The following is a 24000-nucleotide window of genomic DNA, read 5'->3' as shown; positions in this document are numbered from 1 at the left end:
CCACCCCCCCCTTCCCTGGTGACTGCCAGAACATCTCTGGGGCAGCTCTGGCATGTGCTTCTGTGGGAAAGTCTTTGTGCATTTCTAATGTCTTTTATGGGGTTTAGCACCCGTAAAGAAGACGGGGCACCTGTGCCATTGTGCCCTGCCAGATCTCCATGGCACACCCGCCAGTGCTCCATAAACAACCGGCCAGGGACCTCTGCACCAGCCCCAGAATGTGGCTCCTGTATTGGCCCTGCACCCATGTGCAGTTCAGCTTAGGGGGCAATGGGGGCTATAGCCTCTCTGACATCCTCTAACAGTGCAGGCTCCGGTCCCTTTGCCCGTAGACAGTGCTCTCCAGTCCTGCTGGAGTCAGGCAGACCCAGAAGCAGAGGAAGAACCATTCAAGGGGAGTAGAACCTTCTGACACATTGTGGTGGTACCGGACACACTCACAGAGCACAGCTGAGGGGCACTATGTCAGTCCCGGCTGTTCTGCAGTGCTACCTACAGGTTGGGAGAGGTGCACGTTGGAGCCAAGAGTCCGGAGAGCTTTCGGGTGACTCTTGTTACAGTATTTTCTTTTGGGGTGGAGCAGGTGGCGACCTCAGAAGAGCAGGAACAGGATGGCCCATGCTAAGCCCCGATCTTGCCCCATCGGCAGGGGTGGGGGAAGCTGGACTGGTGCATCATGGAACAGTCAGCAGCATTCACTATGGGTTGCAAGTGGAGGCAAATGCAGGGGAGATCCCCTGAGCACTCGCTGACCTCTGAGCCACCCTCCCTCCCACCTCTGAGCTTGCGGAGGCCTTGTGGTTGCTGAGCAGGGACTGCACAGCTTCCCTTTCCATTTGCCAGCAGGAAATGAGGCTCGGTTCCGGGAGAAAGACCTTCCAAGCTAAGGGGGAGTCTAGGGGGACAAGAGGGTGTGCACTGGCTAAGGCACATAGGGCAACTCCACGGGGGCGGGTGAGAACTGGGGAGCGCACAGCTCCCTGGGCTGCAGAGAGTGAGAGTGTGCACCTCTGGAGAGGGGGACCGAGCATAGGAGAGCTGAGGAGAGAGAGACACTGGGAGAGAGAGAGCCACTGTCCAGCCCCACAGGCCCTGGAATCTTAGCCCTGGGACGGCACAGCCCAGGAAGTGTCTCTGTCCAATCCGGACACTTTGGACTGTTCGGAGATCCCCTGTGGGGGTCAAAACTCTCCTCCTTGCCGGCTCCTTCGTTCATTTCTTTCTCCCTTCCTTCGCTGGGTGCAGCCATCCGTGAGGGGTTTCCCCCAGTGTGGACTGATCTCCCTACCACACCCTTCCCTGAGCCAACACTGCTGCTGCCACCCGGAGCCACAGAAAGCCAAGCCAGGCAGGTGAGTCATTTTTTATACTTGGGGAAGGTGAAGGGACCTGCTTTACCTGGAGAGAATAATGGGCTGGGATGGACCTAGCAATAGAAATGAGGTCAGGAAGGGAGTGATAAGAGCAAGGAGTTGGGATACCTCAGTTCTCTTCCCAGCTCTGGAAGGGGAGTAGGGGGTGGAAATCAGGACTCCTGGGTCCTATTCCCAGTTCTGGAAGGGAAGTGGGGGGCGGGGGATCTAACAGTGAGAATGGGGGGCAATGTGTGTCAGGACTCCTGAGGTCCATCACATGCCCATTCTGATAGTGTTACCTAGTGGCTGGTGCACTGGGCTAGGCCTTGGAAGAGCTGGGTTCTAGGCCCAGCTGTGCTGCTGGCCTGCTTCATGATTGTGTCAAGTTGCTTCCTCACTCTGTGCCTCAGTTTCCCCATCTATAAAATGGGGCCAATGATACTGACTGGGCTCCCAGAGTGGTTCTGTGGGTAAATTAATGTCCACAAAGTGCTATGACACCCTCCAATGGGTGGTGCTAAGGACACATCCAGTGTTAACCTATAGAGGGGCCGCAGGAGGCTAGCAAAGGATCTGATCCTACCCCAATGCCAGGCTAGGGGTAGGAGACAAGACTTAATGCACTAACCGGAGTGTGAGTGCCTTGTGAGTGTTCAGTGTCTTGTGCTAGAACCACCCCTGCCAGCTGTCCCAGAGGGGAGTAGAACATCCAGTGACCTGCAATGTCCATTATGCTCATCTAGCTGGGCATGGACACCTGCTCAGTGCCCTGCCTCCTTCATATTAGGTGTATGGCAGAAACCTTCCCTATATAGAATAGTCCTTGCTAGGCCCTTACACTGCTGAGGGTGAATCTGAGCCAAGGGCTCAGGGAGTTTCATGGTAACTGTTTGCCAGTGTATGCCCAGCATGGGCAGAAGCAGTGCCAGGCATCTCACACACCGCTCTCTGCCTCAGCCTCTGGGGTGAGCAGGGAGGTTGGCTCCGTGGCCCAGTCAGTCCTCAGCCTATCTGCAGCGACTAAAAGCAGGTGGCCTGTTGGCATTGTGACGGGCCCATGGGACTGACACCCCACAAACTCATGTCACACAAGCCAGTGACTAGCCATCTAGTGGGGACACCCTTTGGCTGCCCATGTGCCAGTGCTTGGAACAACCAGCCCTGATGGTCAATGAGAGGGCAGTTTGACCAACAGCGCAGCAGGTTCGGACACCATTAGGGCAGGCAAGCGAGATGTTCTGAAGACAGAACCTTGCCCTGGTGGGGCTGAGGACTGCATGATGTGCAGCAGAGATCAGCTGGAGCTGAGATGCTACAGCAGCAATGCACTAGAGCTGCGTGTGACAGCATGACCCTGTGGGTAGGACGTGGCGCTGGGGAGCTGGGTTCAGGACCTGGCTCTGTCACTCACTTGCAATGTGTCTTTAGTTAACTCTTAGTGCCTCAGTTTCCCCATCTGTGCAATGGTGATAATGACCCCCACCTTTGCAAAGGGCTTTGTGATCTATATTGTTAGTGTGATAACATGAGACTCGGTAACTGGAAGGATACAGGGCTCTGGGTCTCTGGTTTGTGTGTGTGTGGAAAGTGTGTGTGTGGGGGTGCTCTGGTTCTGTATCCAGACCAGAGTACTCACCAGGGACTTGCTATCTCAGTTCTCTGTATTGGGGAGAAGTGGCTTATTTACAGTGTTTCCAGGACTAAAACAGAGGAGGCACTGTCCAGAAAAGTGAGAGTGCTAGACACAGAGCAGTTCCCAGCCACTCCTGTCCCATCAGGGGGCACTGTGGGGAGGTGGCAGGAGTGTTGGCTGGTGGTGGAAGCTCCTAGCCATGCCAGCCCCTGCCTCTCCCTCTGGACTGTCGGTGAGTGTCTCATGCTTCCAGGCTGGAACACACCTGGCTCCCTGTGTTTCTTCCTGGCTGTTCCTCCATCCCAGGCACATGGATTTCCTGGCCTGCCAAGAAGCCGGATGGGCTTTGGGTGACCAGATGTCCCGATTTTATAGGGACAGTCCCGATTTTTGGGTCTTGTTTTTATATAGGCTCCTATTACCCCTTCCCCCGTCCCAATTTTTCACACTTGCAGTCTGGTCATCCTAGATTGGCTGCGTGTATTATCTCCTCCGTCAGCCCCAGCTTGGGTTGCTTTGCTTTGTTCCCAGCAAGGAGGCATGGAACGATAATCCTATGCTGCAGCCATTGCGCAGTGTTACACCCAGAGGGCAGCCCCCAAGGCAGAACGGCATCCCCTAGTGACAGTCAGCCTTGGCCCCTGTAGAGACCTGGTGCAACATGGGGTGGAGGGAATTGGGGTCTGTAATGGGGTGGCCGGGTTAGTGGAAAGGGGGAATTGGAGTCTGTAATGGGGGTGGGCTGGGGTGGTGGATGGGGAATTGGGGTTTGTAATGGGGTTGGGCAGGGGAATTGGGGTCTGTAATGGGGTGGGTGAGTGAATTGGAGTCTTGATTGGGCGGAGTGTGGGAATTGGGGTCTGTAATGGGGGTGGGTGAGTGAATTGGAGTCTTTATTGGGCGGAGTGTGGGAACTGGGGCAGGTAGCTCGGGGCAGGTAGCTCAGGGCGGGGGGGAGGGGAAGTGCAGGCGTGGTTGGCATGGCTGGTGGTGTGTATCCACCCTGAACTGGCTGCCTGTGCTCATGGCTTGGGGTTGGGCTGACAGAGCCCCCAGCTCCCAGAACGTGGGCTGGCTAGTCTCCTTGCTGGGAGCTGCCCCACTGCTGCCTCCTGAGCCTTTTGTATGGAACAAAGCCCCAAGCTCCACAGTCAGCTCCTCTGGGAGCCCCCATTGTTTGGCTGGCCTGGCCCCCTTCCTCAGCCTAGCCCGGTGCCTTTCCCTTCCCCCTCCTCCTGCTGGGAGCTCACCCCCTCCACCCCGAACTGCAGAGTCCAGCTCTCCAGGGAGCCTTTGGGCCTCACCCCCTTGCCCCTCCCCAGCGCAGGGGTGTGAGGGGCTGTGATCGGATTACAGATCAGCAGCCCTTCATTTCCTCTGCCGGTGGAGATCCATCTCAGCTGGGACAAAGGCTCCAGCTAATCCAGTAGCTCTCCTCCGTGTTGTTATTCCCTGGCCTTGGGCCTCACACGGTGGGCGTGCACTGCCAGAACCCACCCACTGCTGCTCAGAGGGCATTGCTGGTACCACTTTGCCCTGATGATTCTAGCACCTGCTGTAAGGAGTGGGGCAGGAGCACTGGCTGTGGGGGGAGCTCCCAGCTATTCCAGTCCAGCCTCTCCCAGCAGGGGGTGCTGTGGGGAGGGGGGGCAGGAGCGCTGAGTGTGGGGGGATTTATGGGGAAGCTGCTAGCTACTCCAGCCCCAGCCTCTCCCAGCAGGGGGTGCTGTGGGGAGGGGGGGCAGGAGCGGTGCCTGTGGGGGGATTTATGAGGGGAGCTACCAGCTACTCCAGTCCCAGCCTCTCCCAGCAGGGGGCACTGTGAGGAGGGGGCAGGAGCGCTGGCTGTGGGGGAGCTCCCAGCCACTCCAGTCCCAGCCTCTCCCAGCAGGGGGCACTGTGAGGAGGGGGCAGGAGCGCTGGCTGTGGGGGGATTTAGAGGGGGAGCAACCAGCTACTCCAGCCCCAGCCTCTCCCAGCAGGGGGCACTGAGGGGAGGGGCAGGAGCGCTGGGTGTGGGGGAAGCCCCCAGTTACCGGGCCCACCTCTCCCAGCAGAAGCGGTAAAGAATGGGGTGGCTGCTCATTAAGAACAGCCCTAATGTGATGCCCTGTTGTTTGTCCCTCCATTTGTGTAACCGGCGAGTAATGATGGGGTGGGAGTGGCTCCTTACCCTGTGTGTGTGTGTGTGTGGGGGGGTGTTCTTACCCCAGCTGTCACTAGTTGGCCTCATCCTGTTTGCTTGTTCAGATTCATGCATCCAGGAAGTTCTGCCAGTAGAAGCTAAGGGAGTGAATTTAAACCACTGTAAGCCTACATGTGGACAACCAAAGGGAGCTAAGCTAAACCAGAAGCAGGCACTTCTGGACTAAGTGTATGTGGTCAAACTCCCCATGTAGACAAGCCCTTAATTACTTTACACCCACAGTGGCTTGTATGTGGCTCACATGTGGCTGGAAAAGCAGGGCCCAGCTAGAAGCAAGCCCTGCGAGCCCAGCAGAGGAAGGAAGGGGAGGTGCCCAGGTCAGCTGGCAGTGCAAACATAAAACTGCATTGGATTGGGGGGGAAGGGGGTGAGACTGGGGCCATGGTGACAGCCCTGGAGCTCAAAGGCCTCTGGTTGGTTGCAGCCAAGATACAGCATGGGCAGTGGCAGGGCAAACAGCCTCCATATCACCCACATGCCTCAGCCCCACCCCGCAGAGACCAACCAGGGGAGTCCACTGGAGGCCAACAAAAGCAATCAATACGTTCCATTGGACCCACTCTCACCATTGAGGGAAGTGCTACTGTAGATGGGCCCAAACCATTTGAGAACTGGGGCCTGGTCGTGCGCCCTGTAACGGTGTCCCCAATGATCTCGTCCTATTATCCCCATTTGCAGCAGCAATCCTGGATGGATCAAGAGAGATCTGCAGTGGGCAACCGAGGTCAGCCTGTGGGCTGTTTCCCTACTGCAGAGGGACCCTGTGGCTGACTCAGCTCTTGGTCTCGCTGCTGGGAGTGCCAGCAGGTTTGGTGGCAGTGGGTGTCACGTAGATATTGGCCCATTTGGAAATGGACTGGGACATCCCTCCCCATCTAATTCATGGCCAACAGGCCACTGATCAGCCACCCCAAGGGAAGGCTCTTTGGTCTCCTTTGCCCTGGCTGGGTTATGGAACTAGGGACCTAGAGGTGAGAGATTCCATCCCCAGAGCCATCCCAGTACCGTAGGTGACTGAAGGCACTTTTTGGAGGCTTTAATCAATAAGGAATCCATTTGTGCAGCACTGTCTCTTTAACCCCCATGTTCCTTGTCACGGCCCAGGGCTCCCAGAGAGGAGGGTTCAAGCAAAGCGTAAAGCCTTGGAGACATCCTGAGCTGACAAGCACCATTTCTGCCCCTGGTGGTGGCACTCTGAGCAGAGAGGCCTGGGACACCATGGGGTCTCAAGGCCCTTCTGGGACAGGGTTGAGGCCCGCTGGCCAGGTGGTATGGGGAAAGCAGTGGCTCTGTTATGTAGTTAGACAGAAGCCTGATTTCCAGAGATGAGGAAAACCCTCAACTGCAGCTGAACTCAACCAGGGCTCATCACTCAGCATCCTGTGTCTGCAGGTTCCCAAGCTGGCCAGCCACCAAACTCAGACAAGCCCCATTGAACCCCTGAGTGCTGTCAGCTTCTGGTATCACAACAACATGCAAATAACCTCGTGATGGGAGAAGATCCAGCCGCTTGGCCTTCTGGCTCTGAAGAGCTGGTTTTGATTGAGCTCTAGTGGCACTTTGGAGGGGTTCCAGAATGCCGTCTGGCTGGAACGTGCCAGCCATTTGGCATGCCAAGCCCTGCCCCGGCTGCCAGTTGCCAGGGCTCTGGGGGAGCCATTGAACCCAGCAGACTGGCGGGCGCATTCCTGGGAAGGAAAATGGCCCTCCCGAGACAATGGCCATTCACTGGGGCTGACATTGTTCCCCCAGCAGATGTTTATGTAGAGTCCATAACGAAACAAACGTTCCAAGGGATTCCCAGCCGTTGACATAACAACTGCTTTGTGACTTGATCAGAGAGCCAGTGCTCCCAAGTCAATCCTTATACCAACTCGTGCTGGGCGAGGGCAAGGCAGCAGGCATGCCTGCCCCATTGTCTGCAGCTCCCGGAGAAAATGGGCTCCGAATACTGGAATTGCAGGGGACTCCGGGGCTGGGGCAGCCGGGACCCACACATACACAGCCAGCACCCTCTGCCCCGCTCCCCACAGCACCCCCTGCTGGGAGAGGCTGGGGCTGGAGTAACCAGGACCCCCGCAGCCAGCACTCTCTGCCCCACTCCCCACAGCGCCCCCTGCTGGGAGAGGCTGGGGCTGGAGTAGCTGGGAGCTCCCACACAGCCAGTGACCCTCCCCACAGCGCCCCCCTGCGGGCAGAGGCCGGCGCTGCAGCAGTTCGCCGCTCCCCTTACTGCCGCCCTGGGCGGGCTCAGTTGGCCCGGCCGCTCCCCCAGCCCCGCCCTGCCCCGGCGCGCGCCGCCCCCTGTAGTTCAGTAGCAAGCGGCGCCGGGCATGCCAAGACAGCTGGGCTGTACCAAGTGGCTCCTGGCGGCTGGGGAGGGGGGTGAGGACTAGGGCACATACAAATAGCAGTCCCCGTTGCCACGGAGCGTTACAAACGGCGCAGAGCGAACCAGGGGCCACAGGACTTGCCTCCCGCTTCCGGCCGGTCGGCCGAGCGCTGAGCCAGTGCCTCCCTGGAGCCTGGGGGCTCCTCGGGGATCTCCCTTCCCCTCCGGCTCGCGTTGGGTCGCTCCAGCCGCTGGGCTTTTAAAGGGGCTGCCGAGGCCGACAGCAGCGAGGGGGCGGTGCTGGGCTCGTGGCCCGTACAGAGCGGCTTGCTGGGGGCCGGCCGGGGGCGATGGGGAGCTGAGCCCCAGGTGAGTGCGCGCCCGGAGCGCAGGGGGGCTGCTGGGGCCCGCCCGGCCGGGACTGGGCGGGCACGGAACTTTCCCAGTTGCCGGGAGCGGGGCGGGAGGCAGCGGCGCTGGGGGGCGTGGGGCGCTCCCACCGGCCCCGGTTCCAGCGCGGGAGCTGCCGACCCCCCCTGCGGCCCGGCGAGCGTCCCGCTCTGGAGCAGAGCCCTGGGTGGCCGGGAAACGTCCCCTGTTCCGCGTCTTGCCCTGCCCCGCCGCCCCGCTCCAGCAGCTTGCGGTCTGGATCCCGGTGTGCGGCTTGGCTGGGGGTCTGGCGGGGGGGGCGACGGGCAGCCTGCGCCCCACCCCCACGCCGGGGGAGCTGGTAACTCTGGGGAGTCCCGGCTCTGTCCCGGACGCGCCGCTGCACGAGTTCCCTCTACCGGCTCTGCGCCGTGCTGTGATTTGTGCCGCTAGCTGCCGGCCGGGCTGAGAGCGGAGCTGTTCTCGCTGCAGCACCGCTCCTTGGGGCGGCTTTGTGCGAGCCCTTGCTCTGCTGACACCCACATTTTTCCCTCCCCCGCCCCCTTTGCTATTTGATCTCTGGCTCTTGCTTCTTGTCGATCGCTTGGCCTCGCAGACTATTGCAATGGAAAAAAGTTCGCAGTGCCCCGCAGCTCGCGCGAAGCCTGTTGCTCCGTGCGCGGAGCTGCCGAACAAAAGGTGGCCTCGCTGGCACACCCCGGCGGAGCTGAGGTGGGGGTCTGGGGGTCGCACGAGGGCGCAGCCAGGGGAGAGGGAGGGATCGGTCTGGAACAAAACGTGTTCGACCCACCGACTGCGCTGATAAGCGAAGGCCCGCACATTCCTGGGATGTTTTAGGGCTTCAACCTCCGGCGTGGGGCCCGATCCTTCCGGTTTACCGCCAGCCTCAATCCGGAGTGACTCGACCCGAATAGTCGGCGCCACGTGTGGGAGAGATCGGAACCAGGCCCTACATTGCAAGCTTCCTTCCAGGGAGGTTATGTGCCTGCTGTATGATGGGGCCTGGCTCTTGCTGGTGGGGCTGTCAAGAAAGCTATGCTGGAATTGTACTGTTGGAGCTGAGCTCTGGAGCCGGCCCTTTGCTGGGGTTGGGGAGGCTGCTCAGCCTACTGTGCTGACAGACCTGGGTTTGGGACTGCTCCTAGCCCTCTACCTGTGCTGGTGCTGGAGGATTTTGTGGTTGGAAGCTCCCTCTCCTAAGGACGAGTCTCTGCTGCCCATCAAGTCGTACTGGGCTCAGGTGGGTTGTGGCAGATCAGGACCGAAGTGCCTTGGCAGAGCAGGGCAGGAAGGCTGGTCTGAGGTCTGAGATGCTAGTCTGTAATGCAGGAGATCTCAGTTCAGTTCCCAGCTCCACTGCAGTCGTCCTGTATGGCCTCAGGTCAGTCACTTGAGCTTTGTGCCTCAGTTTCCCTTCAGCAAAGTGGAAAAGTATTCTCCCCAGTTCAGAGCAGAGATGCACTGACATTTGTGAGGTGCTCACATGGGGGCCAGTGGCAGACCATTTGAGTACCTCAATGGATTGGAGGGACATTGGCAAAGCTGAGTTTGTGGGGTTGAGATAGTAGGGGGGCATTGGCAGAACTGGGAGAAGCTTGCAAAGCTCTACTGCTAGCGGGGTGGGGGAGTGCCTTTTGCTCTACCCTCTTACAGTCTTGTTCCCCTGCAGGCTGTGACCTGAAGCTGTCCTGTGACCGAGCAGCCCAGTGAGAGAGAATGCGTGGAGGCTCTGTGCTGGCAGTGCCATGGCTCCTGGTCCTTGCTGTCACTGGCGGCCGTGGGCAGGATGAGAAGCCAGCCTTTGCCCCCCTTTTCACTCGGAAGCCCTTCATTGTGGCCTGGAATGCACCCACCCAGGACTGCAGGCCCCGCTTCAAGGTCCAGCTGGACTTCAGCCTCTTTGACCTGCAGGCCTCGCCCAATGAGGGCTTTGTAGACCAGAACCTCACCATCTTCTACAAGGAGCGCCTGGGCCTCTACCCCTACTATGATGAGCAGCAGGTGGCTGTGAATGGGGGTGTCCCCCAGAACAGCAGCCTACGGGAGCACCTGGACCGCCTCCAGGAGGGCATCCGGAAGTACATCCGCTCAGAGGCCAAGGAAGGGCTGGCTGTCATCGACTGGGAGGAATGGCGGCCCATCTGGATCCGCAACTGGCAGAACAAAGACATCTACCGCAAGAACTCCCGCCAGCTGGTGCTGTCGCAGCACCCCAACTGGCAGGAGGACATGGTGAACAAGGAGGCCCAGTATGAGTTTGAGAGCTCAGCCCGGAGATTCATGCTTCACACCCTGCAGCATGCCAAGAGCTACCGGCCCAAGCAGCTGTGGGGTTACTACCTCTTCCCGGACTGCTACAACCATGACTACAGCAAGAATCCAGACAGCTACACGGGCCGCTGCCCTGACGTGGAGGAGACACGCAATGACCGGCTGTCCTGGCTCTGGAAGGAGAGCACAGCCCTCTACCCCTCCATCTACCTAGACCAGGTCCTGGCCTCCTCTGTGAACGGCCGCAAGTTCGTGCGCTCGCGGGTCATGGAGGCCTTGCGGATCTCCCACCAGCACCATGATGGCTACTCGCTGCCAGTCTTCGTCTACACCAGGCCCACCTACAGCCGTAAGCTGGACGTCCTGAGCAGGGTAAGGCGGTGCCCGAACCCCAGGGATAGACCTATTTCTGCCAGGGATGTTGGGGCTAGAACCAGGGGTGAAAGTAGAAATAGGGACTTACCGGTATGGGGCTGGGCTGGGTTGGGGCCAGCTCTCCACCCCAGAAGGGGTGGGGATGGGGTGGGGGGTCAGAGCCAGCCCCAGCCTGCCCTATACTGGTAAGTGCCCTCCTCCTCCCCCATTGGGATAGCAGCAGCAGCTGGGGGCTCTGGCAGCAGTTTAAAGGGCCCAGGGCTCGGCTGCTGCTACCACCCCGGGCCCTTTAAACTGCTGCCGGAGCCCCCGGCTGCCGCTGCTACCCCAGGGCTTCGGCAGCAGGGCTCCAGGGGCTATTTAAAGGGCCCGGGGGTCCCCTGCTTCTAGCACTCTGGGCCCTTTAAATAGCTGCTGGAGCAGCGGTGGGGCTCTGGTGGCTATTTAAAGGGCCCAGGGCAGTAGAGGCAGCGGGAGTCCCAGCCCTTTAAATAACCCCCAGAGCCCTGCTGCCGCTACCCCAGGGCTCCAGCAGCGGTGCTCTGGTGGCCATTTAAAGGGCCTGGGGCTCCAGCCACTGCTGGGAGCCCCAGGCCCTTTAATTGCTGTCTGGGGAAGCCAGTCCAGTATGGCGTACCAGCTCTTGCTGGTATGCTGTACTGGGGCGTACCGGCTTACTTTCACTGACTCTGACTAGAACCCTGCTTCTTCCTGGGCCTCTAGCTCTTTGGTTCTCGTAGAGGGTAGTGGGTGGTCTCACCACTAGGGGGCAGTGTGATCACACATCCTCCCAGCATATTACAGCAAAGGCACCAGAACATACCAAGGGGACAGACTTTGCACAGTCTTTTCCAGGCCCCATGTGATCTCCACCAGGGATGGCAGGAGGAACTGATTCTTCCCACCATCCAAGGCTTTAAACACCAGCTCCTCAAATTCAACCCCAGCTGCGCCCTTCCTGCATTGTCATGGGCTGGTGGTGCTTTATGGGGTAGAGCAGGGTCCCAGTCCCGCTTGCCCCTCTGCATCTGAGCTGACTTGCCAGCGGCCTTGTTGCGTGTGCTGCCTGGACATAGGGCTCTTGCATTGTGGTAGCCAAGGGAGCTGAGACAGGGCAGCTCTGTGGCCTTCCTGGCAGGCTGGGGTGGAGGAGAGAAGGATGGGCAGTGGATAGGGGGTGGGGGGAATCTTCCTGTGCTAGCCAGGTGGGTCTGTGAGATTGCATTCCAGCTCCCTGGTCCTGTCCAGCGTTGCCATGGCTGAGGATGAGTTCCTGACCGTACCATGCCCCTCCTGGTGGGGGGAGTGCAGCTGTTGAAATGGGAGCTGTGGCCCTGCTGCTGTGCAGGCTAACCGCACATTGACAGCCATGACTTCCCCTTTCTGGATCCTGTCCCACAGAGCCCAGCTTCAGGAGGCAGCTGGAAGAAGAGCATGGCCTCAAGAGCCGGGACTTCTGGGTTCCATTCCTGGCCCTCCTGCCTGAGCAGGGGCAAATCACCTAGAGCCAGATTTTCTCAAGAGCTCAGCTGAAAATCTGGTGCCTGAGCTCTCTGGACCCCAGGTGCAGCATGGGGAAAGGTCCCATGTTGGGGGAGCCATATGGAGCTGTGGTGGGGTGCAGAGTCTGGAATGATCACATCCTGTACTATGTCCCCATTAGCCAACCCCCCCTGCCCAGTGTAGAAGGGCCATGCTGCCACAGGATGCCCTCTGCGGTGCCAAGGATCTCCATTGGGAAGTCTGTTTCCTGGTGCCCTGGGGTGTGACTGTCCCCCACAAGGGCCTGTGGGGGCAGCATGATGGGCAGGGAGGTGTCTGTGGTGGGGGGAGAAAAGGCAGGAGTGGGAGGGTGGTGCTGGTACCATTGTTCTGGCCCATGCGTGCCTGGCACTTAGTGGCAGGGCCTGCAGATACATTAAGCCGTTCTCGGGTAAGAAGCCATTGTAGTCTCTGCCTGTGGGGCAGGGGTGTGTTCGAGCTGTGAGCGGGCAGGCAGAGGCCAGTATCTGCCACAGGAGGGTGCCCCATTGTCCTGGGTGGGGCTTCAAGTCATGCTGGTGGGGTGACGGGGGGGAGTGTTAGATCTGGGCAACTCATGTTGCCAGCCCGATATGGGAATTGCGCATAGGCTCCGTGGGCCAGGAGAGCAGCTCCATCAAACTCCCTGCTGATGGGGCAAGGCTATGCCCTGGGTGGGCTCCTCCAGCAGAGCATGGAGGAGTCTCAGGTGCTAGCAGGTGGTGGGTGGGCAAGGCAGGCACCCAGCTCCCTGGCAGCAATGGTGCAGGGGTAGGAGGCAACAGAATCGATGTAGCATGGGGGACGTGGGGTCTCCCAGCTGTTTAGTATAAAGGGCCCCCTTGTAATAGAGAGCCCATGTGAATGGGCTCAGGTCTGAGCCCAGCTCCACTCTGTGCTCCCACCCTGCAGGCACAGGGGGAGGAAGCTGAGCCAAGCCCTGTGGGACATCTCTCAGCACAGAGGCTCTGCGGGATGTTTGGCTGCTGAGATGGAGGTGAAAGTGCCACTGAGGCCCAAAGCACCACAGGGACCCCCATGGCTGCGCCCATTAGCCCATCTATAGTGCCCAGCATGCCAGCTCTGCTGGGCACCAGGGCCGGCTCCAGACCCCAGCGCGCCCAAGCGCGCGCTTGGTGCGGCATCCCAGCAGGAGGGCGGGAGGCGGCTCCGGTAGACCTCCCGCAGACGTGCCTGCGGAGGGGCCGCTGGTCCCACGGCTCCGGTGGAGCATCTGCAGGCACGCCTGCGGGAGGTCCACCGGAGCCGTGGGACCGGCGACTGCTAGAGCGCCCCCCGTGGCGTACCGCTGTGCTTGGGGCAGCAGAAATCCTAGAGCCGCCCCTGCTGGGCACAGCGCCCCCTGTCAGTGACTGAGTAGAAGTCCAGGGGGCCCTGCACACAGCCAACTGCTAGCATGGCTGGGGCTGCAAAGCCATCTCTCTGGGGCAGGCTGGGAGTCAGAGGTTCTTGGGGGGGACCCCATGCTGTCCTGCCCAGCTGGGTGGCTCCTAGCTGCATGGGAGTGGGGCCTTTCCACCCCAGCCTTCTGGGCATTTTGAGGGGGTGGAGATGAGTGACCCCAGCTGGGCAGATTCCCCCCCCCCCCCACCTTGGTGTTTGTTGTTCTCTGCTCCTTTTGTGCACCTATGCCTATGTGTTGCCCTGTTGTCTGCTCTCACTGTGCAACTCTGGTGGCACAGGAGGAGCCCTCTGGGGGGAAGGGGTCCGGGGGGGGGGGGTGGGGGGCGGGGTGGCGGGGTGGTGGGCTGTGGCTGCTTCTTGCTTACATTGTTGCTGGAGTGCAGCTCCTCTGGAGGACAGCTCATATGCAGTGGGAGGGAAGATGCACATGGAGGGAGGGAGGAGAGGATGTTTACAGGACTGGGGTGGGGGAACTGACTCTGGGATCTATGGGCTGGTCTAGGGGCTAGAGGCTGGGCTGGGGAGTCAGGGGGCTAGAAGAGCCGACTGGCCTGGGTTCTCTTTCTTTCTCTATTCTGAATAATTCCTCTCCTCTCCCTCTCCCTCATATTCCCCTTCTCTCTTCCCATCCAGTCAGTTTCCATGGAGTCCTCATGAGGGCAAGAGGAGGAGTGATTATGAGTGCATTGAGACACTGGATGCTGTGGCATAGCACTGGCTGCTAGCAGGCAGCCAGGCATAGCACTGGCATGCAGCAGAAACAAGGGAAATGGGGTCTAGATGGCATTATGGTAAAGTGGATGCACAACTGGCTGAAAGATGGTATTTCATAGTTAGCTGGGAATGTGCATCTAGTGAGGTCCTGCAGATGTGCGCTGGGTCATTTCAGGCAGGACTTGGGTGACTTGGGTGGTGATTTAGTGTTTGACTTGGGTGTATAAGGAGGGGGGGAGTTGAAATATATAAATGCTGGGGGGGGGAGGGGACCTTGGCCCTTTGGAGGACCTTGAGACAAATTTTGAAAGGACCTTTGACAAACAAATTGATGAAATCAAGAGAGAAAACTTAATGAACTAAAGTAAAGCAACTAACAATGCACTACAAAAAAACAAAAAATAAAAACTGGGCTAAGAAAAAAAACTGGCTGGGGGCTGGGGCTGGCTGCTGCTGGGGTGAGGTGGTGCTGCTGTCCCCTGGTGGTGTTGAGGCCCCCTTCCCCTTCCCCAACTCACATTTTGGGATGTTGTTGAGAAGTCATCTAAGGGAGGAGGTATGAGTCCTGCTCATCCTGGATGGAGCATCATCTGCACCTGTAGGTCCCAGGATGGAGCCCCCACTTCAGAAAGAGAAGAGCATTGGAGAGTTCAGAAAAAGAGCAAAAAAAAAAAAAAAAAAAGGGAAAAAAAAATTGACAAAAACTTAAATGAAAAAACAATGGAAGTCTTCAAGGAAAGGGGAGGGGGAGGAAACCTGATTGATGTCTTCAAATGTGAGAGTGAGGATTGAAGAGGATGATTGATTATGATTGATGACACAGATGGGATTGCTAGCAGGGAGGAGGCTGTGATAGCCTCTCACTGGTTGTTTGTGAACAAGTCATGGGGAGTTTGTGGAGGTTTGTGTCTCGGCAGTGTGGGGGTCCTTCTGCTCCGGGACCCGCCGCCGAAGTGCTGGGTCTTCGGCAGCAATTTGGCGGCGAGGGGGCCCTGAATCCTCTGGGCGGCTCTGCCTGGATGCGGTACCCTGCACTGCCTCTGGAGACAGGTGGGGTACAATGCTGCAGGAGCAAGGTGAGTTCTCAGCCCACCTTGATGGGGGGTGGTAGGGCTCAGACTTCAGCCCTGGGGTGGTTGGGCAGCAGGTTCCAGTGGCAGGACTGCATGTGCCAACCCTCGGCTCTGGCCATGTGGCCCCAGCTTTTGGCTCTGGTCCCGGGTTCCAGCTGCAGAGCCAACCCTTGGTGCTGACCTCTAGCCCCTGCTGTGCGGCAGCAGGCTCTGACCCCCAGCTTCAGCTGCACAGCCCCTGGCTCTGACCACGCAGCCATGGGCACTGAACCCCGGCTCCAGCCATGCAGGCTCACCACCCCCTTCCCCCATTTGCTTTGGGCCTCTGCTGTCTCCCCTGGCCCTGCATCCATGGCCCCAGGCCCCCACTACCTCCTCCTCTGACCCCCCCCCCCCCATCTAGGACTTAATTTGTCCTGGGGCTTGCTGAGAATAGTGATATTAACAAACACGCAGGTATCACTTTTTTCCCAGCAGACCTATCACAGCCTCCCAGCTAGCTACCAAGTGTGCTGTGAAAAGTGATAGTAACCAACATACAAATATCACTTTTCACAGCACTATTTTTATTGTCTGTACCAAAAAAACACATACACATGGATATTTTTTTTTCCTAAAGTTAAGTATTTTAGGAAAAAGTGTCAGTCTGGCACTAGCAAGTGTTGGTGATCACACTCCGAAGCCACCAAAATTTTTGTTGAGAACCCCATGCACTAACCTCTCAGTGCTGAAGAGCTGGCTCCATTTGGATTAATGTGACGTGAAGGGACTTTAATAGGCTACAACCCCTTTATGAGACTAGGATAGCAGGGGGCTGCTGTGGGTCAGGATTGAGGGGCATTGTCAGGGCTGTGTGCAGGGAGCCCAGGCCTGGGATCTCAGGGGCCTGCAGCAGCCAGGAATGTGGGCAAGGCCATGTGTGGGGAGGCTACTCAGAGCCTGGTTCTCAGTAGCTCCGCCAGTCCCTCTTGCTAGACAAGTTAATCCTGCAGCTGCCCGCCCCCATCCTAGGCAGGAGCTGAGCTGCACGCAGGCCCTGCCTCCCACCTCTGGCACTCTCCGCACAGCTCACTAGCTGCTGGCGGCTCCCTCCTGCCTGACTTTCAGTGCTTGTTCCATCAGGCCACCTGCTGTCTCAGCAGCCCTGGTGGCTAGGCCCAGCCCAGGAACATGCATGCTGGCCTGGGGCAAGGAAGGGAGGGGCAGGAATGTGAGGAGCATGGGGTGGGGCTCCACCCCCACCCCGTCACAAAGTGCGTGCCACTAGGCTGGGTGCAGCCCTGGGATATCTCATATCTTAGGTAACTGGCAACCTTTCACCCCCAGCTGCTTCATGGACTGTAAGGGGGAGGCTGGGACTGCTCTCCCTGGTGCCAGAAAGGCAGCCCCCTCTGGGGTGGAGCACAGCAGCTGTTCTAAGAGCACCCAGCAACAGTGTGGGGCACATAATGAAGAATTCCCCAGGCAGCTGGACTGGAGAAGAGATGGGAGAGCAATCAGGGAGGTGCAGTGTAGGGAGCTGGGATTTGGGCAGCAGAATTGGGTGTGGGGAGGGTAGCAGGAAAAAGACACTGGATCTTTAATGGCCTCAGGTGGCAAGTTAGCATGCCCAAAAGCACCTGCCTCTAACACTACAGCAGGGCACGAGCACCACCTGGGAGGCCTCCTGTCCCAGTCCTGGCCAGGCCTAGCTCTGCTCAGAGACTAGCAGAGAGTTCACGTCTCTGACGCAGCCAACTAGAGTGTGAGCGCATGTGGGGACACCCCTGCACCCCCTCCCCCAGGGGTTGACTGCTACAGCACTGCCCTCTCACGTGATCCTGATCCTCCTGCCCCTGGAGTATCCAGGTGGGAGTAATAGATTAGAGTTTGCAGGTTGGTTTGGGGTGCTGCACCTGCCTACCTCCTGCTGCAAGTTTCCACCCTAACCATTGGCCCTGTCTGGATTCCTTCCTGGCAGATGGACCTGGTCTCCACCATTGGTGAGAGTGCTGCCCTGGGGGCAGCTGGTGCCATCTTCTGGGGTGATGCAGACTACACCAAGAGCCAGGTAGGTACCGGGGGAGGACAGCTCCCCCTCTGCTCGCAGCAGGGAAGCATCTGCCTGCCATCTGAGCTCTGGTATCGAGCATGGGGAGCGCCTCTCCACAGGCCTGCTCCTGCCTCCTGTGGAGTCAAAGACTGAAACAGGATTGGGCCTGGTGCCCTGCTGGCATCTGCCTACCGCAGCTTGTCCTGTGAATGAACCGGGGCTGCACACAGCACGTGTTGTGGCCTTGCTGGACGCTCTGGTCTGTGCCCGCAAGGTCTGAGCATCCCATGGTGCCTGACCCAGTGCAGTCAGTGGGGCAGGGGAAGCTGCCAGTCTCCTTGGGGCCCTGCTGATCCTGGCCTGCTTGGCATTTCTGCCTCCTGGCTTGGCCTGGGCATAGGGAACCACCCCCTGCATGCAGCACTAGTGCTGCTAGCCCCTGGGGATCTGAAGGCATGTGAAGGAACAGTGCTAGAACCTGGCAGTGCTATTGGTATGCCCTGGTGGGCTTGAACTGCTCCTGGGTTCCTAGCAGGGCCTGCCATGGCAGTTGGTCCACAGCTGCCCTCTGGCTCTCACTCACCCCTCGTTCCCTTCCCAGAGCACCTGCCGGACCATCAAGGCCTACCTGGAGGAAGAGCTGGGTCACTACATCATCAACGTCACCACGGCAGCTCAGCGCTGCAGCCAGGCACTGTGCCAGGGCTGGGGGCGCTGCCTGCGCCGGGACAGCACCGCCAACGTCTTCCTCCACCTCAACCCGCTCAGCTTCCAGATCCGGCGCCGGGGTGAGGCAGACGGGCAGCAGCCAATGCTGCGGGTGGAGGGGGAGCTGTCTGCCGCCGACACCGCCTACCTACGGACCCACTTCCGGTGCCAGTGTTACCAGGGCTGGCGTGGGGACGCGTGCGAGCGGCAGCTGAGCACACACAACAGTGGAGCCTGCCCGACTTGTGCCATTCTGGGACTCCTGGCGCTGGGGCTCCTGGCCCACTTGGACTAGCTTGGCCCCTTACTGGGGTCCTCATGGCAGTAGGCAGTCTCCTGGTGCTTAGCATGGCAGGGGCATGGGTGCAATAGATGGCACTTGTAGCCAGAGCCTGGCGTGCCCCTCCGTGGGGCAGACAGACTTAGAACCCAGGAGCCTTTTGTATTTCATTTAGTACCGATGTAGTGGATCTCTTGGAGGTGGCCCTCTGCCATGGCTGAGGGGGCAAGAGACCCCTCCAGCGCTCCCTGTTGGCCAGCAGAGTGCCTGCAGCTGTGGGGTGGAGGGTGTTCTTGGGCAGTGATGCAGGGGTAGGGGGCAGCCTGCAGCTGGGAGTGAGGGGAGATCTGCCCTGGTGTGGAAATACAAGGGCTGTGCCCAGGACTGGCTTCATCCCCCAGGGCCAGGTAGCCCCTCCTTCCCTGCTGCTGGGTGTGCCCCAATGTGGAGCCTGGCCCCATGGTGCTGGGGGGGTGCTCATCCCCCTCCCCAGTTCAGCAGAGGGACAGGGGCCTCTTGGCGTGAGCCAAGCTGCACAGGGGGTGTGGGGTGCCTCCTAGCTCTACTCTAGGCTTTGGGGTTGGTGGAGGAGCAAGGGGATGGCAGGGCCCTTCTTCTGGTGTAAGGAGGGGGGTGGCTATGCAATGAGCGGAGGAGTGTCTGGGAGGCAAGGCCTGATGTGACATACTACTGTATGTGTCTGGAAACCCCCCTGGGGCTGAGTTTACGGGCTGGGGGAGGATCTGCCTTTCAGTGCCTGAGTGAGGTGGGGCCTGGGCCGGGGGCCTCCTGGGAGCCAGCGCCCTGCCTCTGTCACCGAGAAACCAAAGTGCTTTACCTCACCATTAAAGGCAGAATGAGAGAGCAGGCGGCTGCTGTTGGCTTATGGCGCGGCTCCCCCTTGCCCTGAGAGCAGGGGACAGTCCCATTTTCCCCACCCCTGCTGCAGGGGAGGTTGGGGCAGGCGTTCTGGGGGCTTTTAGTTGGGCCCCTCTTGGCTGGCACAGTACCTGGGCTAGGGAGGCAACTATATCTGAGTCAAGTTTGGACCATACTGCTTTCCCCCCCCCCATGCTGCCAATTCCCTGTTTCTCCTGGCCCCTAGTGTGTGACTCAACAGCCAGCATGCATGGTACCAAGCACCCCTCCCTCCCTCCCCAGCTCACTGAGCTGCCCTCTGTTAGCCCCTGGCACACAGCATGGAGACATCTGCCCGTGAGGTCTCCTGCTCCTGTAGGGTGTGCACTCTCCCTGGCTGGGCAAGGCTGGGCCGTGGCTTCCCTTTGCCCCTGGGGTGGCAGCAGAAGAAAGCTGTGGGGAAGGCTAGCTTGTGGAGGGGGCATTAAGGCTGGGAGCTGGCATGAGTCATGCCTGCAGCTCCAGGCCACGGGGGGCCAGCAGGCAGCCCCATGTCTCCCTAGCCCAGCCCCCAGCTAGGTCATTTATCGTTCAGCCTGTGACTTGTTCCATGTACAGAGGCTGGTACCTCATGGGACACCTGCCCCTTTGCCTGACCTCCAGGAGTGGCCAGAGCCCCCTCATGCCAACAGCTGTCCATAAAACTATTGGTGGCCCTGCGTGCTAGCAGCGTGGGTTCTGCAGGCGTTGGGGAGATACGCAGGGGTGTTTGTGTTGCGTACGGGAATGCTGCATGCTCATTCAAGGCCAGCAGCGAGGAGGAAAGCTGGGGCTGCTGAAACCCCAGTGGGTGACTGACCCTCTCTGGGGGGTTTCTCTGGAAGCCATGTGGCTGGGGGCTCAGGATTAATTACAGGAGGTGAGATCCATCTCTGACAGCTGGCCCTGCTCATGCATTGCAGGGTGCTGCACTGAGCTACATAGCTCCCCCCTTGCTGCCAGCCCCCAGCTCTGAGTGTTGGAAGCTTGGCTCCAGGGGGTGCCTGTTGCTCTGGGATGTTTCCCTTCCCCGTGGGCTCATGCCGCTCAGTATGGTGTGAAGCCAGGAGGGAGGGGGGGCTGTCTTTGCCCACTCGTCTTTGTGTTCTCCTTAAATAGTGCACGTGTTGGTGCTATCCACCCCCCATACCACCACTGCCCCAGGCATGATCACCCTGGGTTGGGACTAGCACTAGGGGAGGGGCCTTGCTTTAGCAGCTGGCCTGAAATACAGCAGCATGCGGGGATTGGCATTGATTGATGGGAGAGCGCCCCCTACTGAGTAACCCCCTCTGCTCCCTGAAACACAGCATCCTGAGCTTCCCATGGGGGTCAGCAGTGACTGAGGGGAGCATGCCCCCTACTGAGCCCCTTACTCAGGCCTGGTGCTACTGGAAGGATATGGGGGCATTTGCCTCCCCCCCAGCAAGTTCCTAGGGCCCCCAAATTATTGTCAGAAAAGCCAGAACATGCCAGTCTTCATCTTTTCTATAACAGACATCACAGAGCAATAGTCAGGTGCTAACTTTTACTTTGGTAAATGCTTAAAATCCAAGATCTCCCGGTGGTCTAACACACATCTGCCAATGTACCAATGTTTATTTTTCAGTGACATCCAGGGCCCCAAAGTAGATCCAGTAATGAGACTCTAGAACCAGCCCTGCACCCACTTATACTCCCTGCAACACAGCACCAGCTCAGAGTACCCCACCCTGCTTCCTGTACCAGCTGGGACTTGGGCTAGCCAAGACTTGGGTGGGTGACCACCCCACAACCCTGCTTAGTATGTGCCAGCTAGCAGGTGCACAGGCAAGATAGCTGCAGTATCACATTGTTGGTGCCTCTCTGCCAGGGTCAGCCCTGATGTCTTAGGTTTTTGTGTTTTTTTGCAGGGCATATGTGTCCCGTGATGCTTTGGGGTGTGTTTTCAGGGGGCAACAGCCCAACAGGGCTTTTTGGTAGTCCTGTTAGAAAAAGTCCTGGAGCTGCAGGCGCGGTGGCCTCATGGGGAAGGGACCCGGCAGCTTGCCAGGCTTGGGCACGTGGCTGGACGGGATGGAGCTGGGGTCAGTAGGGAGAGGGCGGCTGAGTGGCGGGCACGTTCTCTCGTTACCTACTAATAATTTCAAAGAGGAGGCCGGGCTTGACTTGCATGCGGCTGCTGGCCTTCCAGTGCAGTTTGCAAGAATGGCCCCCCTTGTTCCAGGACAGAGGAGGGGAGGAAGGGGAAGGAAGACAAGGGGGATGGGAGAGAGGAGGGGACAGAGGGCTCCATCCTGACTCCCACCCCCGCCAGGCAACATGCCCCAAAGCACCATGGGACAGAGTGAGGGAAAGGGGTTATATGGGGGTTGAGGCAAGTGTTCAGTGGGGAAGGGGAAGGAGGGGTTTGTGCAGCCAGTTTGGGGGGGGGGGGCTTAAGGAGGGGATGGGGGGGCTGGAAGGAGTGGGGAAGGGGATGGGGAAGGCCACGGGCTCCTTTTGCTGGGTGTCCATGTGCTAGGCCCAGCAGCCCATGTGCTCTCCCTCCTCGAGGTTTCCCAGCCCAGTTCCCCTTGGCAATGCTGGCGTCCCCGCTGCCCAGGCATGTGTCTGTGCCCCAACCTTGCCCCTCGCACTGTTCCCTGCTGGCACCGCCACTGCACTGCCCACCCCTACGCCTCCTGCTGCCCGCTTTGGCAGGAGCTGAGCTTGGGCAGCCAAAGCAAACACAGCCCAGGCCAGCGTGGGGAAACCTCCCCAGGGCCTGGAGCAGGGCTAGCACCCTGCCCTGGCTGCAAGGAGGAGGCAGCTGCTGTCTGTCAGGGCCTGACTTCCACCGGCTTCTCCAGCGCCTGCACCGGAGGGTCTTCACAAGTCCCCCAGTTTTGGCTGTGACGGGAGCCTGTGCTGGCCCAAGGGGCAGGCCCCTTGTCCTACAATGCATGGTGCGAGGGGTTAACGCCAGAGAGGGGCACATACCCGGAGTGGGTGCAGCATAGATGGGAGCAGGGCAAGCACCATGCACCCTGCCCTGGGGGGCCCACAGGTGCTGTTTCAATGACCCACCCAGTCTGTGGCCACCCAGCTGAGGTGACCAATGAGGTGGTTTGTGTGATGTGGAGACAGTGCCTGCTATGGGCAGGCTGGAGCCCCCTCCCCATTCATCACACAATGGGTACTGCCAGCTGGAGCCTCTGAGCAGCCTCTTCGCTGGCTACCCCAGGGAAACCAGAGCCACTGGTTGCAGCCAAGCAGAGATGCATCTGCTCCCCAAAACTACTGTACAGTGTGGAACCATTTAGCTGTCTGTTCAGAACAGGCCTGTGGCTGGGATAGGCAGGGCACCAAGAGGCCAGGCTGAGGGGCACCAGCAGAGCTGTAGGGGGGTGGGGAGCCCCGGGCTGGGCTAGCAGGGGCTGTGGGACAGGACTTCAGTGCATTGGCAGAGCTGCATGGGGAAAACCTACAGGGGGCTGTATGGGGAACCGTTCCAGCTGGCCCCAGCTATCTCCTTTGACCAGCTGTAAAACCCAATTCATTTGCAATGGCCCGTAGAATGCAGGCTCCGGAGGAGATGCTGGGTTATGACCTGCTCTGGGAGGCTTCACAGCTCGCTAGTGCTTTTCTTGGCCCTGAATTTGCTCTCCTGGGCAAGGGGCGATGCAGGGGTTAGACCTGAGCCTTTGCTCTCCACTTCCCCCTGTGAGCCAAGAGTCTGAATCACTCTTCTCCTCTTCCCCCCACACCCCCACCCCGGGCTGATGGGGGCGTGTTTTCTCCCCACCTACCCGCCCCCATGCAGTCTGGCCCAGATCACTTCAAGCCCTTTGTCCTATGACAGTGAGAGGTGTGTGGGTGGAGGAGCCCTGTCATTTCCATGTTCCAGGGGTGCTTTAACCCTTTGTGGCTTTTCAGAAACCTGCTGAAATCTCAGCTCCTCTGCCCTGGCAGGAGAAATGGCATCCAGGAGGGTCATTAGCACGGCCTACCCTTTTTGTCAGTATGGTGGGAGCAGCGTGGCATTCCCTAGATATAGAGGCATCTCCTCCTCCCACTGCAAAAGTGGGTATGGTGCTGTGGCCAGGCCAGGCTGGTATTCCTGGGCCGTGACAGCCACAGATGGCTCCAGAAATCAGCCACAGCACAGGCAGTAACGTCACTGGCCTCTCTCTGTGCTGTAACTGGAGCAGGGCATTTGGTCTCCACTGACTCAGTCCATCCTTGGCCCCCCTCTGCCAATGTGCCAACCAGGGGGTCAGTTAGCGGGGATTAAGACTCCCATTACAGGGCTGCCATCAGACAGGACCAAGTTCCCGCCTGGGGCTGGATTCAAACCAGCACTCCTTGCTCCCCGCCCCAAGGTGTCCTTCTCTGCCTCAGCAATCCTATCACTGGGAAGGCTCCGGTGTCACCATCTCTTCCCAGAATGGACAAAGCAGTCGCTAGTGAGTGCAATGCACAGTTGGGGGCACTCAGGGGCAGGATGGGGAAGGGGAGGTGTAGCCCCCCCATTACTCCCCCCAACATTGCCCCCCCGGCCCGTCCAAAATAGGTGACTGTTTTATTTGGGGTGTTTGCTTGGCTAAAGGCTGCAGCCAGCCAGTTTACTCCAGCCACGACCCCACCTGCACTGCAACGGGGCAGCCTCATCTGGTGTAGTGCGGGCGCAACCCAGGGTGCCCTGGGCAGGGCCTGAAATGCCTGCTGCCCGCTCCCCAGCAAAGAGTTAATAGGCTGAGCTGCATGAGTCAAGGCCCCAGGTCTCCAGAAGCTGAAGGCTGGATTGTTTCCTTTCCCAGTCTCCCT

At 59.2% G+C, this 24000-nt stretch overlaps 1 protein-coding gene across 2 annotated transcripts; it reads left to right on the top strand.

Moving 5' to 3' along the window:
* Nucleotides 1-1222: 1222 nt before the first annotated feature.
* HYAL2 (hyaluronidase 2) lies at nucleotides 1223-21115 on the top strand. 2 transcript variants are annotated; one of them, XM_039547072.1, is made up of 4 exons: nucleotides 1223-1352; nucleotides 9586-10559; nucleotides 17256-17345; nucleotides 17929-21115. In XM_039547072.1, exons 2-4 carry the CDS (start codon nucleotides 9633-9635, stop codon nucleotides 18328-18330), a joined length of 1419 nt encoding a protein of 472 aa, XP_039403006.1. In that variant the 5' UTR covers nucleotides 1223-1352; nucleotides 9586-9632; the 3' UTR covers nucleotides 18331-21115. The 2 variants fall into 2 exon arrangements, with proteins under 2 accessions (XP_039403006.1, XP_039403005.1); XM_039547071.1 differs by lacking the exon at nucleotides 1223-1352 and adding an exon at nucleotides 7650-7895.
* The last annotated feature ends 2885 nt before the right edge of the window (nucleotides 21116-24000 follow it).

The sequence above is a fragment of the Mauremys reevesii genome, linkage group 7 (assembly GCF_016161935.1).
Source record: "Mauremys reevesii isolate NIE-2019 linkage group 7, ASM1616193v1, whole genome shotgun sequence".
Classification (NCBI taxonomy): domain Eukaryota; kingdom Metazoa; phylum Chordata; order Testudines; family Geoemydidae; genus Mauremys; species Mauremys reevesii.
This window is presented reverse-complemented; position numbering and strand designations above follow the sequence as displayed.